Source organism: Erpetoichthys calabaricus, chromosome 2 (assembly GCF_900747795.2).
Source record: "Erpetoichthys calabaricus chromosome 2, fErpCal1.3, whole genome shotgun sequence".
NCBI lineage: Eukaryota > Metazoa > Chordata > Cladistia > Polypteriformes > Polypteridae > Erpetoichthys > Erpetoichthys calabaricus.
In genome coordinates, this window is record NC_041395.2 from 225,377,695 (window position 1) to 225,393,974 (window position 16,280).

The 16,280-nt window shown below is 38.6% G+C and overlaps 1 protein-coding gene across 3 annotated transcripts in view; it reads left to right on the forward strand.

The window, feature by feature from the left end:
* The window catches only part of ccser2a (coiled-coil serine-rich protein 2a), a 228,612-nt gene that overhangs the window by 144,206 nt on the left and 68,126 nt on the right, over positions 1-16,280 (forward strand). For all 3 annotated transcript variants that reach the window (XM_051922848.1, XM_051922850.1, XM_051922849.1), the window contains exon 5: positions 4,435-4,573. In XM_051922848.1, the coding sequence (XP_051778808.1) occupies positions 4,435-4,573 (139 nt within the window). The remainder of the gene's footprint in view (positions 1-4,434; positions 4,574-16,280) is intronic.

Here is a 16,280-nt window from a genome sequence, read left to right on the forward strand (position 1 = left end):
AAACCCCAGTTCCTATCTTTCCTTTTTCTTTCTCCACATTACCAATCACCACACGATAAACGTCTTTGTGAAATTAAAACTAGTTATTAACTTAGCCGACGGAGTGTTCAGAACTTTAAAAATATCTTCGTTATACATGTTTAATTATGCCATCCATTCAGAGTTGCGCCCATCTCTGAACGAGTCGCCAGCACATCGCAGGATGAATACAAGCAAAACATACACTAGCAAGTACAAAAACAAGTACAACTTGGCTTGCAGTATTATCCAGTAGTATAGAAACAGTATTTACACATCTGACCTTTTAAAACTAAAGTATCTCCAGGCGACGGACATGACTCCTTTTTTTCAGCAAAAGTTCTTCTGTTCATCATGTTCAACTTCACTTTTAGTTCAGTTTCGGAATGCTCTCTGTCCATTTTCACCGCGTGGCATACCTATGCTTCCGCCCACTATTTGGTGGTGTAGCAGTGAAAAAGAGCCCTAGTGCAACAAATCTGTGTTTAGCGGTGTAGCAGTGAAAAAGGTCCCCACTTGAACAGTTTCCCGCTGCGCCACGTTCCGAACGTCGTTTAGGCAATTTAAACCGGTGTTGCGGTATAAGAAAAATCCATATCATAAAAAAAAATAAAAAACGGTTTTCGGTATGAACCGATATACCGCCCAGCACTAGATAATTGGTAATAAATTTATGTGTTTGCACATAGGCCAAGTCACTGGTTGATGACCTAAGCTGGTTACTTCTCGCCTTGCAACCAGTTCTGTCATGATAGGCTGTATTCTTAAATCCTTAATATAATTAAGCCAGATTGAGAATGTTATGTTTTTAAAATTCTGCTCATCCTTCCAGAATAACTTATAGCCCCGCAACCCTGATAAAATTCCAGACTTAATTTCCGTATATTACATTTACATCTGTGTTAGCGTACCTGTGCAAGCAGAAATGTACAATCGAGCTTTCATCCAGTCAGTCTGAAAAATAACTGCCCTGTAACTGCTAGCTGTTAAGTGAATCTGCAGAGTCATGTTACCAAAAACAAGTAATCAAACTACAAAATGTGATAAATTATAAAGGGACTGACACTGTATTTTTAACATTCAGCTCAAGAGCAAAATGTAACTTATCTGTAGCATTTTTTTGGTTAACAAATCACAGCACCATCCATCCCAGGTTGTATATTTTGCTCTGGTAACAGACGGTATGCAGCTGCAAACCCGCAACTCCGGGATTACAAAGGCTGTCAGAAGCAGCTTCCTTTTCTTCGTGATGAACTTCTATGCTATTGCATGAAGGAACTACCCCTAAGCACTGCAAGCAGTGTGCTTCCTTATTATGTCCACTGAGCTCTCTCTTGCCATGCTCCCTACTTTTTAGCACAGCACCGTCACTGAACTCCACCCATCCTCAGTGGAAATTCTGTTGACTGTGGCAGGTGTCATGGACTCACACCACAAACCATCCCAGGTCACACATTTTACACTGTCCTATCTGCTGGTGTTCTACCTGCAACATCTACATTGCAAATGCTCTCTGATGCATTTCCCTTTTCTGTGCTGTGAGTAATAGAAGAACTTCTATGCTTTAGCGTGCAGAAACGTATGAAACTGTTGAAGTAGTATGTTCAACCTGTCTGCTTAATAAAGTGTTAAAATTTATAATTTATCTATGCATTAATAATATTCATGCATTGCTGATTTTCATTTGTGTGCTCAATTTATTTTAGACTTTACAATTGTCTTTCTTTTCCATTGTGTACAACAACATTCCTCCTCTGCAACAGCTGTGTAGTTTTTGTTTTATTCCTTCAATAACTTGGTATGCAAGATCTAAATTTGAGCAGGTTTCTTTATTTGTTATGACCAAAACTTCTGGCACATTTTAGTTTAGCTTTTTCAGGTCATTTACTGTATGGCTACTCTGTACAGTTCATTTTAGTTTTTGACTTAAAATTTCCTTTTAAGTTAGACCTCTACATACTTTTGTTTTTAACATTCATCCATCCATCCATTTTTCAACCCGCTGAATCCGAACACAGGGTCACGGTAACATGGCAACATCTATATTTTCTTTATCTCATGTCTAAAAGAGTGTTCTTGGTTTGAACCTTTAAAGAAAACCATACAAATGTGTCTAATGTCTAATCTTGTGTATATGATTGTTGAATGGTGAAGGCATGTAGGGGTTAGAGTTAAGGTTACTATTAAAAATAAAAAGTGTTGATATTGCACTCCAGGTTTGGTTAAAAGCATTTAGAAACATGAAGATAAACTATACTTTTTTTCTGTTTGTCAAATGACTCCATGAGCAAGCTAAATTTGAATTCACATATTTTTTAATTTATGCATAAGTTACTCACCTAGTCTTTAGATTTCTTGGTGCAAAATAAACGGGCATTAGGGAACACTTGGTCATGATATTAACTGTTGATAGTTACAGTCATATGAAAAAGTCTCAGCCTGCATAATAATTTACTTTCAACAAAAAAAGATAACAGTTGTATGTCTTTCATTTCCTAGGAACATCTGAGTACTGGGGTGTTTTCTGAACAAAGATTTTTAGTGAAGCAGTATTTAGTTGTATGAAATTAAATCAAATGTGAAAAACTGGCTGTGCAAAAATGTGGGTCCTCTTGTAATTTTGCTGATTTTAATGCATGTAACTGCTCAATACTGATTACTTGCAACACCAAATTGGTTGGATTAGCTCATTAAGCCTTGAACTTCATAGACAGGTGTGTCCAATCATTAGAAGATGTATTTAAGGTGGTCAGTTGCAAGTTGTGCTTCCCTTTGACTCTCCTCTGAAGAGTGACAGCATAGCAACTCTCAAAAGATTTGAAAACAAACATTGTCCAGTATTATGGTTTAGGGGAAGGCTACAATACTGATTACTTGCAACACCAAATTGGTTGGATTAGCTCATTAAGCCTTGAACTTCATAGACAGGTGTGTCCAATCATTAGAAAATGTATTTAAGGTGGTCAGTTGCAAGTTGTGCTTCCCTTTGACTCTCCTCCGAAGACTCTCAAAAAGATCTGAAAACAAAGATGGTTTAGTATCATGGTTTAGGGGAAGGCGGCAAAAAGCTATCTCAGAGGTTTAAACTGTCAGTTTCTACTGCAGGGAATGTAATCAGGAAATGGGAGGCCACAGGCACAGTTGCTATTAAACCCAGGTCTGGCAGGCCAAGAAAAATACAGGAGCGACATATGCGCAGGATTGTGAGAATGGTTACAGACAACCCACAGATCACCTCCAAAGACCTGCAAGAATATCTTGCTACAGATGGTGTATCTGTACATCGTTCTACAATTCAACACAATTTGCACAGAGAACATCTGTATGGCAGGGTGATGAGAAAGAAGCCCTTTCAGCACTCATGCCACATGATGATGCCACAGAGTCACTTGTTGTATGCAAATGCTCAATTAGACAAGCCAAATTCATTTTGGAACAAAGTGCTTTGGACTGATAAGACAAAAATTTAGTTATTTGGTCATAACAAAAAGTGCTTTGCATGGCGGAAGAAGAACACCGCATTCCAAGAAAAACACCTGCTACCTACTGTCAAATTTGGTGGAGGTTCCATCATGCTGTGTGGCTAGTTCAGGGACTGGGGCCCTTGTTAAAGTCGAGGGTCGGATGAATTCAAACCAATATCAACAAATTGTTAATGTTCAAGCATCAGTCACAAAGTTGGAAGTTACGCAGGGGTTGGATATTCCAAGACAATGACCCAACACACAGTTCGAAATCTACAAAGGCATTCATGCAGAGGGAGAAGTACAATGTTCTGGAATGGCCGTCATAGTCCCCTGACTTGAATATCATCGAAAATCTATGGGGTGATTTGAAGCAGGCTGTCCATGCTTGGCAGCCATCAAATTTAACTGAACTGGAGAGATTTTGTATGGAAGAATGGTCAAAAAATACCTCCATCCAGAATCCAAACACTCAAAGGCTATAGGAGGCATCTAGAGGCTGTTATATTTGGAAAAGAAGGCTCAACTAAGTATTGATGTAATATCTCTGTTGGGGTGCCCAAATTTATGCACCTGTCTATTTTTGTTATGATGCATATTGCATATTTTCTGTTAATCCAATAAACTTAATGTCACTGCTGAAATACTACTGTTTCCATAAGGCATGTCATATATTAAAAAGAAGTTGCTACTTTGAAAGCTCAGCCAATGATAAACAAAAATCCAAAGAATTAGGAGGGGTTTCCAAACTTTTTCATTTCATATCTTTTGTTTGCATAGTGTATAAATTCTTAGGGTTAATGACTGTACTACCAGTAGCTAGTTTATCTATAGGAAATGAGATGAAATGTAAGCAGTTTTTTACTTACATTGTTAAATGATACTTTTTGATTGTCTGTAAGTGCGTTCAGTTGCTAAATAATCTCTGTAATGTTCTTCTTTGGGCACACAGTTGAAGCTGATAATATGGCTCATTTTGACCAGATGGAACGCAGTAACCGACAAGGCTTCTGGGGAAGACGTCCACAGAGATGGGCAGGGCGACAGGATCACTATGGGACTAGTACAGAGCACTTTTCTCATGATAACAGGTAATTAAAGTACATTTTTTCGATCCAGATGTTAGATGTTCATGCTGTGAGAATTTGAGTGGTTTTTGACATATTTATAAAAGTGGGTTTGAAATGGATTCATTATTGTTGCCTCATTAACACTAGAATTACCAAAGGTTATGAAAAAACTCATAAATCCGGCCCACCTTAAATCCGCTCGCACCTCTCCATTCAGCGTCTTTTGTCTTGTAAATGTGTCAATAAGCCCAAGCAGCCTGCTATCCCATCCTCCCACCGCCGCAGAAACTGCAAAAATCTCTCCCAACTGAAGCCTTGTTTATCAAGGAGTCAGGTACCTAGAGTTGTATAGGCTAAAAAATATATCGTTATTTGGAACACATGCATTTCATGTGTGTTCTGTGTTTACAAAGATCTATGTAAGTGTAGCATGACAGAAATGTTGAGCACATACCTAAAAGACAAACCTTTTTCATGTTTTAGTACTAACAGCAAAATTTTGACATGAAGTATATAATGTGTGAAGACTGAAGTCCAAATATCAAATAAGCACTTTCACAAAAGGTACAAGTATAACAGAACAAGTGCGCTTTTATTCAAGACTATAACCAAAGAGCTGCTCTTATTGTTACTGTTATACAATAAAAACCTTCATTTGATTTTAGTCTGTAACAGCCGGTGTACATGTATGGTACTTGTAAAGGTTAGCATTTTTTTTTATTCCGTTTTATTGTCTCAGTCGCGTTCACGCTCGCCCCGATCAGACACGGCTGTTTTCAAATAAAGACTTGCTATAGCAGATGAACTCGCATGAGGACGAGGGTTCTACATTAGGGAAAGAGAACAGAACCCCTCCCCGCAAGAAACATCCACTCACATATAAGAACAACGCAGCTGCACCAGGCATAAAGGCGCAAGATGGCACCATTTCGATCCAGGACAAGGTCCAGTGTCATCCTGCCAGTCAGTCTGCCCCACACCTGTTCTTCAACGAAACAGCACGGCTTACAGAGTTCACCAAGGTATTGTGCAAACTCCTGTTTGTGATTACGTTTTGTGATGGTCTTTGCATAAGAAACATTTCTATGTTACTTATATAAAAGCCAGATCGAATGTTATTTACCTTGATTTATTTACTTATCTTCCTACAGCATAAAGTCACAAGTAGACTGCAGAGCTTCCTCTGTTTGATAGACAAGGGCATGCTCACAAATTACATGTGTAATGCCATGAAAAATGCCTGCTGACACTTCAGTATGCAAGCAATGGTACGAGAATACAGTTAGACTTCTTTTTTGGGCACTTACACCATCCAGATCTAAACACTAGCGTGGAGAGTTGCTCGCGTACTGAAGAGTCTATAGCTGCAGGTGGAAGCTGCCATCACTGTACTTTGTATATAAAAGTCAGATTGAATGTTATTTACTGTACCTTGATTTATTTACTTATCATCCTACAGCGTAAAGTCACAAGTAAATTGCAGAGTTTCGTGTGTTTGATCGACACGGGCACGCTGACACAGTACGTATGTACTGAAGTGACTTCAGCTGCAGGTGGAAGCTCCTGTTGCACCCTGCGCAACTGTGCTTGATCTTATTCGGGAAAAGATCCCAGTCATCCCACGGGAGAAAGACTTTCTGAGACTAAGGTCATAGAGCTTATGAAACTATTTTTGGACAAAGGCAGAGCCGTAACAACAGTTCCGTGGAGCTTCAATTTATTGTATAATAGTAACAATAAGAGCAGCTCACTACTCAAAACATTTATTCTGGGGCACGTGAAGACTCAAACCCGCAACCTTTTGAATAGGAGTCAGCAGCTGTTACCGCTGTACTGCCAAAGCAGTTACTACAAGGACGTACACTAACCTGATTTCTTTTTTCTCCGGTTGTAGTCTTGAATAAAAGCGCATTTGTTCTGTTATACTTGTACCTTTTGTGAAAGTGCTTGTTTGATATGTGGACTTCAGTCTTCACACATTACACACCATGTCAAAATTTTGTCGTTAGTACTAAATTATGGAAAATGTTTGTCTTTTAGGTATGTGTTGAGCATTTCTGTCATCCTACACTTACATAGACAGTAGATCTTTTTAGACATGGAACACACATGAAATGCATGTGTTCCAAATAACAATATATATTTTTTAGCCTATTAGGTACCTGACTCCCTGATAAACAAGACTTCAGTTGGGAGAGGTTCTTGCCATTTCTGCAGTGGTGGGGGGATAGTATAGCAGGCTGCTTGCTGCTTGGGCTTATTGACACATTTACAATACAAAAGACGCTGATGAAGAGGTGCGAGCGGATTTAAGGTGGGCTGGATTTACATTTTTTTTGTAAGCTTTGGTAATTCTAGTGTTAAGGGGCTATGCTTGCAGTGCAAGTTTATTATTTTGGTTTTGTACTTGGTATAACTTAGGTGTTACTATTGCTCCTACTGACTTAAAGTTAACTCTATCAAAATGCCAGGACCAAATTCAAATAATTTTCCTTGGCTCATTGTGTTTCTATTCCAGCTAAGTTTACTTTATAGATTAACATAGAAATTATCTATTTAAGTGTCTTTTGTTCATTTAGGTATCTGGTTTGAAATGACACGGTCTTAAACTGTTGTGTTGTAAGTAGAGAACTACTTAAAACAGGCAATACTATACTAATAAACTATCAGGAGAGAAAAACAAAATTGTGTATTCTTCCAGTGGTTATGTCCTGGACCTTCTTGAATTTATAGGTTTTCAGTCAAACACAAAGTAAGAACAGAAACTTCACAGTAGCTTGTATCTGCCACCTCATTCTCTTGTCACTGGCCAGAATATGTGACCATAACTGAGGAAATGGATGAATGTTGCCCACCTGACTGTAAACATTGAGCATTTAGATCTTACTTCACCACCACTATTGCCCAGAATAACAACTGTTCTTGCTACACTAAATAATTGGACAATTTCATGTTTGTCTTTACCCTAATTTGGGCACAAAACCCTAAATTACTGTACCTAAGCCTATTTGCTGGACTCTGTTCCACCCTCGCCTGCGGACAGAAAGCCACACTTTGATGTAAGAAGATCATGACCTCAGATTTGCAGTTTCTTATTCAGTCACTGATGAAATATAGCGGACATAATCCTTAAATAAAAAACAAACTATATGTATCCAAACTGTATACTTTTCAGTCTTCAGCTGTACCTTGATATGACGCTGGTCTAAGTCTATTTTAAATAAACTTCATTCAATATTAAGTGTGCCACCACAGCTCTTTCAGCTTGTGTTCCAAAGCCAAAAGACACTTTGCAGCAGTCCTAGGATCCATAATCTTGTAACGTCTTTCAAAACCATTGGGAAATGCAGTCATGAACCTTCTCAATGTCAACAAAACACAAATGATCTGTCAAATATCTTTGGAATGTTAAACTAGTCTGTCTACTTTCCAGCCAGCCAAGGGAAAACCCACTTTTGTAGTCCAATTTAGCAATATGATCTGTAAAATCATTTTGCCATTTCTAAAAAAATAAATGAATAAATGGCTTACATTAATTATGCTATGTTTCTGATAGAGATGCCCAAGAAAGGTTTTTTGTATGGCCAATACCTATAACTGATTTCATGTTACTAGAATTGGTTGATTACGATACAGACCCTTTTTTTCTCTTTTCTTTACAACCAGATATGTAGAAGCCTTATTTTATCTATTAATGTGTTGACCTTGGTATTTTTATAATTAAACTGTTGAACACTGGCGATCTTTTTTCATTAACAAAATAAAGTTCTGTAGGTTTATTGTTCGGGACCCTAAAATCCTAAAATAAGTAAAATTCTTTTAAAATATGTAGTTTTTTAATGAATAAAACATGTACACAAAATATATACCCATAATACATACAGCATAAAAGATGATTAAATGTTTCTCATAATTAAAAGCTGACATATTATTTAACTTCTTGTGTATTGTATTTATCTGCAGCAAAGCTGAATAAAAAAAAAAGTAGTTTTCACCATTTGAGCCAGGCAGACTGTAAGAGAAAGAAGACAGAAACATTGCCTTCTACATTAAAGAAAGTAGGGTGAAATGATACCTTTTATTGACTAACTAAATAAATTACAAAGGCAAGCTTTTGAGGCAGGTAAGGACCCTTCATCAGGCAAGGTTATTATGGGTGTGTAGTATATTAAATATATGACAAGTAAATGAGCAATTTAATTACCATTTATAGTCCTCCTTTAAGACTTCACAAAATACTTTCTTAACAAAAAGTGCTTTTCCAGGCATTTTATTTTTTTTATTACTTTTTAAAACTCGTGATCACTTATAGTATTCTCATGCTACTTCTGAATTGCCTTTTTGGTCTAAGTTAAATCCAGCCCTTTATGTATTCCAAGCAGAATTATCAAAATACACACAAAAATGTTGAAAAATATCCATCCACCTAAAAAGGTCTCACTTTATTTGATTGAGCTTTTCTGTATGATTTCACACCTAATGATGGACATAAAACACATGAATGAATGGAATTTCTAAGGACGACAAATAGCTGCCTGATCATGAATCATTCTTTTTGAAATAAACATCATGGAAGGAACAAGTTGTAGCACATGATAAAACAACTCAATACAGTAATCCCTCCTCCATCGCGGGGGTTGCGTTCCAGAGCCACCCGCGAAATAAGAAAATCCGCGAAGTAGAAACCATATGTTTATATGGTTATTTTTATATTGTCATGCTTGGGTCACAGATTTGCGCAGAAACACAGGAGGTTGTAGAGAGACAGGAACGTTATTCAAACACTGCAAACAAACATTTGTCTCTTTTTCAAAAGTTTAAACTGTGCTCCATGACAAGACAGAGATGACAGTTCCGTCTCACAATTAAAAGAATGCAAACATATCTTCCTCTTCAAGTCAGGAGCAGATGTCAGAGAGATAGAGAAAAAAAGCAAACAAATCAATAGGGCTGTTTGCTTTTAAGTATGCGAAGCACCGCGCGGCACAAAGCTGTTGAAGGCGGCAGCTCACACCCCCTCCGTCAGGAGCAGGAAGAGATAGAGAGAGAGAGACAGAGTTTGTTTTTCAAGCAAAAATCAATACGTGCCCCTTCGAGCTTTTAAGTATGCGAAGCAATGGGCATGTCGTTTCAGGAAGCAGCCTGCACAAAAGATAGAAACGTGAAGATAATCTTTCAGCATTTTTAGACGAGCGTCCGTATCATCTAGGTGTGCGAACAGCCCCCCTGCTCAATCCCCCTACAGTCAGGATCAGAGAAAGTCCGCGCAAGAGAAAGAGAAAAGTAAGTTGGGTAGCTTCTCAGCCATCTGCCAATAGCGTCCCTTGTATGAAATCAACTGGGCAAACCAACTGAGGAAGTATGTACCAGAAATTAAAAGACCCATTGTCTGCAGAAACCCGCGATATATATTTAAATATGCTTACATATAAAATCCGCGATGGAGTGAAGCCGCGAAAGGCGAAGCGCGATATAGCGAGGGATTACTGTAATAAGTTATCAACACATTGCTGCGATTTGTGCTTTAAGTGGCTTTGCAAATATACTATATATGCTCACATTTTGGCATTTGTATACATTTACATATAGATATAGCTTACTTTTATATGCATACATAAAAAGTATTTATAAGTATAAACCACATTTTACTTAATGATGTAATATGATTTTTAGCCTGAAAGTTGAGGTTGTTTTCAAGGAGAAATAGCTAAACATTAGGATATTAGAATTTATGGTATAAAATACACTGCTCAAAAAAATTAAGGGAACCCTTAATCATTACAGGCGAACGTCAAGTCAATTAAGCTTCAGGAATATACATCTGTCCAGTTAGGAATTATAAGCGATTGTGAATCAACTACACCTGCTTTGGTGCCGATGAAAGTGACAAAAGGTACACTATAGAGGCTACAGCAAGACAACCCCCATAAAGGAACAGTTTTGCAGGTGATGGCCACAGACAATTGCTCTCTTATTATCCTTCCTGACTGATTCTTCTCTAGTTTTGTGTTTTGCTACTGTCCTTTTCACTATTGGTAGCATGAGGCAGTACTTGCACCCGGTTCAGGTTGCACAAGTAGTCCAGCTCCACCACGATGTGCCATCACGAGAAGGCTTTCTGTATCTATAAAGCTTGGAGGAGACACCAAGAGATAAGTTGTTACCTGTGGAGACCTGGACAGGGCTGTAGAAGTGCATCAACCCAGCAGCAGGATTAGTATCTGCTGATTTGTGGAAGGGGGAACAAGGAGAGCACCGGCAGAGCCCTACAAAATGACCTACAGGTGGCTACTGGTGTGCATGTTTCTAGCCAAACTATCAGAAACAGATTCCATGAGGGTGGCAGGAGGGCCTGATGTCCTCCAGTGGGACCTGTGCTCCCAGCTCATCACCGTGCAGCACGATAGTCATTCGCCAGAAAATTCAACCATTGGCAGCTCCACCATTGGCACCCTGTTGTCTTCACAGATGAGAACAGGTTCACATTGAGCACATGTGACAGACGTGAAAGAGTCTACAGACTCTGTGGTAAACGTTATGCAACCTGCAACATCATCCATGATGGGCTGTGATTTTGGTTTCAACTGAACATTGTTACATCATTTTGTGCTCAATGAATTACACATCAGAACATAAGATCTAGACGAGAACAGGCCATTCAGCCCAACAAAGCTTGCCAGTCATATTCACTTAATTATTTTAAACATCAAGTCTAGTTTTGAAAGTCTTTAAAGTCTTACGGTCAACCATGCTACTTGGTATCTTATTCCAAGTGTATATGGGTCTCTGTGTAAAGAAAAACTTCCTAACATTTGTGTGAAATTTCCCCTTAGCAAATTTCCATCTGTGTCCCCTTGTTCCTGATAAGCTCCTTTTAAAATAACTTGATTCACTGTACCAATTCTCTTCATAATTTGAAACACTGCAATAATGTCACCTCTTAATTTTCTTTTACTTATTAGAAAAAGCTCAGCTCTTTTAATCTTTCTTCATAATTCATCCCCTGTAGACCAGAAGTGAGCCTAGTTACTCTTCCCTGGACCTTTTTTAGCGCTGCTACAGTTAGGTCCATAAATATTTGGACAGAGACAACTTTTTTCTAATTTTGGTTCTGTACATTACCACAATGAATTTTAAATGAAACAACTCTGATGCAGTTGAAATGCAGACTTTCAGCTTTAATTCAGTGGGGTGAACAAAACGATTGCATAAAAATGTGAGGCAACTAAAGCATTTTTTAACATAATCCCTTCATTTCAGGGGTTCAAAAGTAATTGGACAAATTAAATAACTGGAAATAAAACGTTCATTTCTAATACTTGGTTGAAAGCCCTTTGCTAGCAATGACAGCCTGAAGTCTTGAACTCACGGACATTGCCAGATGCTGGGTTTCCTCCTTTTTAATGCTCTGCCAAGCCTTTACTGCAGCGGCTTTCAGTTGCTGTTTGTTTATGGGCCTTTCTGTCCGAAGTTTAGTCTTCAACAAGTGAAATGCATGCTCAATTGGGTTGAGATCAGGTGACTGACTTGGCCATTCAAGAATTTTCCACTTCTTTGCTTTAATAAACTCCTGGGTTGCTTCGGCTGTATGTTTTGGGTCATTGTCCATCTGTATCATGAAACGCCGCCCAATCAATTTGACTGCATTTAGCTGGACTTGAGCAGACAGTATGTCACTGAACACCTCAGAATTCATTCGGCTGCTTCTGTCCTGTGTCACATCATCAATAAACACTAATGTCCCAGTGCCACTGGCAGCCATGCACTCCCAAGCCATCACACTACCTCCACCGTGTTTTTCAGATGATGTGGTATGCTTTGAATAATGAGCTGCTCCACGCCTTCTCCATACTTTTTTCTTGCCATCATTCTGGAAGAGGTTGATCTTGGTTTCATCTGTCCAAAGAATGTTTTTCCAGAACTGTGCTGGCTTTTTTAGATGTTCTTTAGCAAAGTCCAATCTAGCCTTTCTATTCTTGAGGCTTATGAGTGGCTTGCACCTTGCAGTGCACCCTCTGTATTTACTTTCATGCAGTCTTCTCTTTATGGTAGACTTGGATATCGATACGCCTACCCCCTGGAGAGTGTTGTTCACTTGGTTGGCTGTTGTGAAGGGGTTTCTCTTCACCATGGAAATGATTCTGCGATCATCCACCACTGTTGTCTTCCGTGGACGTCCAGGTCTTTTTGCATTGCTGAGTTCACCAGTGCTTGCTTTCTTTCTCAGGATGTTCCAAACTGTAGATTTTGCCACTCGTAATATTTGTAGCAATTTCTCGGATGGGTTTTTTTCTGTTTTCGCAGCTTAAGGATGGCTTCTTTCACCTGCATGGAGAGCTCCCTTTGACCGCATGTTGTCTGTTCACAGCAAAATCTTCCACATGCAAGCACCACACCTCAAATCAACTCCAGGCCTTTTATCTGCTTAATTGATAATGACATAACGGACTTGCCCACACCTGCCTATGAAATAGCCTTTGAGTTAATTGTCCGATTACTTTTGAGCCCCTGAAATGAAGGGATTGTGTTAAAAAAAATGCTTTAGTTGCCTCACATTTTTATGCAATTGTTTTGTTCACCCCACTGAATTAAAGCTGAAAGTCTGCACTTCAACTGCATCTGAGTTGTTTCATTTAAAATTCATTGTGGTAATGTACAGAACCAAAATTAGAAAAAAGTTGTCTCTGTCCAAATATTTATGGACCTAACTGTATGTCTTTTTTGTACCTTGGAGACCTTAACTACAGACAGTACTCTAGATGAGGCCTACCCAGTGCATTTTAAAGCTCAAGCATAACCTCCTTGGATTTGTACTCCACACCATGCTATATAACATAACCTAACATTCTGTTAGCATTCTTATTGGCTTTTGAATACTGTCTGGAAGTTGATAGCGTAGAGTCCAGTACAACTCCTAAAATCTTCTCATAAAGTGTACTATTTTCAGACCTCCCATTGTGTATTCAAATACAAAATTTTTACTTCCTTATGTGTAACACTTTACATTTATTGACATTAAACTGCCACAAATCTGCCCAAGCCTTTATGCTGTCCAATAACCTCTGTAATGATTTAATGAATTCCAGATTATCTGCTAATCAACCTGTCTTTGTATCTTCTGCAAACTTAACTTGTTACTTGTATTCCTATCCAAATCATTTATATAAAGTGTATTAAAAATAGCAGCTGCCCTATCACTGACCCCTGTGGGACACCATTGTTAATATCAGCCAATTCTAATAAGGTTCCTCGCACCATCACCCTCTGCATCCTGTGTCTGAGCCAATTCTGCACTCGTCTAAAACATCATCCTGAACTCCCACTTCTTTTAGTTTGATGCCCAATCTCTTATGTGGCTTCTTATCAAATGCTTTCTGAAAGTCCAGATAAATAAATATGCTCCACTTGATCATACCCTTTAGTTGCTTCCTCATAGAATTCCAGTATGTTAGTAAAACATGACCTCCCTCTTCTGAACCCATGATGACTGTTCAGAAATACTCTAATACTTACTCCTGTACAGTATTACTCAGTAAAGATTTTCCACTTGAATATTTTGTTCATCAAGATGTGATGTGTGATTTAAGTATTCCCTTAATTTTTTTGAGCAGTGTATGTTTACAGTATATGCCTATGATAGTTTTTTGTCAGAATGCTACTGTGGCTGCAGGTTTGCATTCCAATGCTTTTCTTAATTAGTGACCACTTTTTGCAACTAATTAATTCCTTTGCTCTAATTTGAATTGACTTGCCATTTCAGACTCAGACCTTCACAATTCTCTTTTGCAATTCTGCCATCTGGCAAGTGGTACCAAAGTACTGTATATGGTACAGAAATGCCAAATTTCATAAAAGCTTCCCCCCACAAGCCATTAGATTCTTAAACAATGATTTGTCTGTTAATACTATACAATGCTAATCCATTAATTATGTGCAATATATAATTTATCTTTGCAACAGTAGTATTAACATTCTGTTATTTTCTGTTAAGTTAAATTTATGTGGTGGTTTTGTTGTATTGTAGGTATAAGTGTATAAGTTTGTACATACATTGGCAATTCTGTTTTGTTTATCCTTTTTTATTATTATTCCTGTTTATTTTTTTGGCTATTCTTGCATGTACACAGCTGTGTGTGATTTCGAATGACAAGTAAATTTATCTTTGAATCTCGAACATTATGTTTTATTTGTGATAGATGAATTAAATGTTTATTCACTGAATGTAAAAAGTTAGTGTCACGTGGATCATATTGTCTTGTGGAACACTGCATAGAACAACTATGCCCTGACTTTGTGCTTACAAAGATGTATAGTGATCCCTCCTCGATCGTGGGAGTTGCGTTCCAGAGCCCCCCGTGAAAGGTGAAAATCTACGAAGTAGAAACCATATGTTTATATGGTTATTTTTATATTGTCATGCTTGGGTCACAAATTTGCACAAAAACACAGGAGGTTGTAGAGAGACAGGAACTTTATTCAAACACTGCAAACAAACATTTGTTTCTTTTTCAAAAGTTTAAATGTGCTCCATGATAAGACAGAGATGACAGTTCCGTCTCACAATTAAAAGAATGCAAACATATCTTCCTCTTCAAAGGACTGCGCGTCAGGAGCAGAGAATGTCAGAGAGAGAGAAAAGCAAACAATCAGAAATCAGTAGGTGCTTTGTGGGCTTTTAAGTATGCAAAGCACCGTGCGGGAAACATGTCGCTTGACAAAGCTGCTGCAATGAAGGGAGCAATGTGAAGGTAGTCTTTCAGCATTTTTTAGACGAGCGTCCGTATCCTCTAGGGGTGCGAACAGACCCCCTGTTCACACCCCCTCCATCAGGAGCAGAGAATGTCAGAGAGAGAGAGAAAAGAAAACAATCAAAAATCAATAGGGCTGTTTGAGCTTTTAAGTATGCGAAGCACCTTGCGGGAAGCATATCGCGCAACAAAGTAACCACAAGTAAGCCCAGCAAGGAAGGGAGCAATGTGAAGGTAGTCTTTCAGCGTTTTTTAGACGAGCGGCCGTATCCTCTAGGGGTGCGAACAGCCCCCATGCTTACAATATATTTGAGGAATTTTATTTAATACGTAATACGTGCTCTGATTGGGTAGCTTCTCCGCCATCTGCTAATAGCGTCCATTATATGAAATCAGCTGGGCAAACCAACTGAGGAAGCATGTGCCAGAAATTAAAAGACCCATTGTCCACTGAAACCCACGAACCAGCGAAAAATCCGCGATATATATTTAAATATGCTTACATATAAAATCCGCGATAGAGTGAAGCCACGAAAGTCGAAGCGCGATATAGCGAGGGATTACTGTATACTGAATCATTGAAGGAAGTGAACTGCACCTGTGGGTTCTTGGGTGATCACTTTCTGGCTTTTGTCAGCTGCTTGTATCCTAACATGTTTAATGGTAATGTGTAAAGTGGAAGCCATCTTAATCTTCATGTTAGCAGTAGGTGTGATGCATCATCCCAACTTGAGACCAGTATTCAGGGGGAAAGGGGGGGGGGGGGGGGGGGTGGATGAGTTGGTGCTATGGAACTCCATTTAATGGTTTGTGGTGTAGGATGGAATTTTAGTGCTATAGCTGAGACTGACATTGTGTGTGTGTGTGTATGTGTTTGTGTGTGTGGAATGAAACCCTTAAAAAGCAGATGGGAACGGTACTTTAAAAATCAGACTTCTGGATCCATCTTCTTCAATTGCTGTAGGTTACACTGTGAGAGT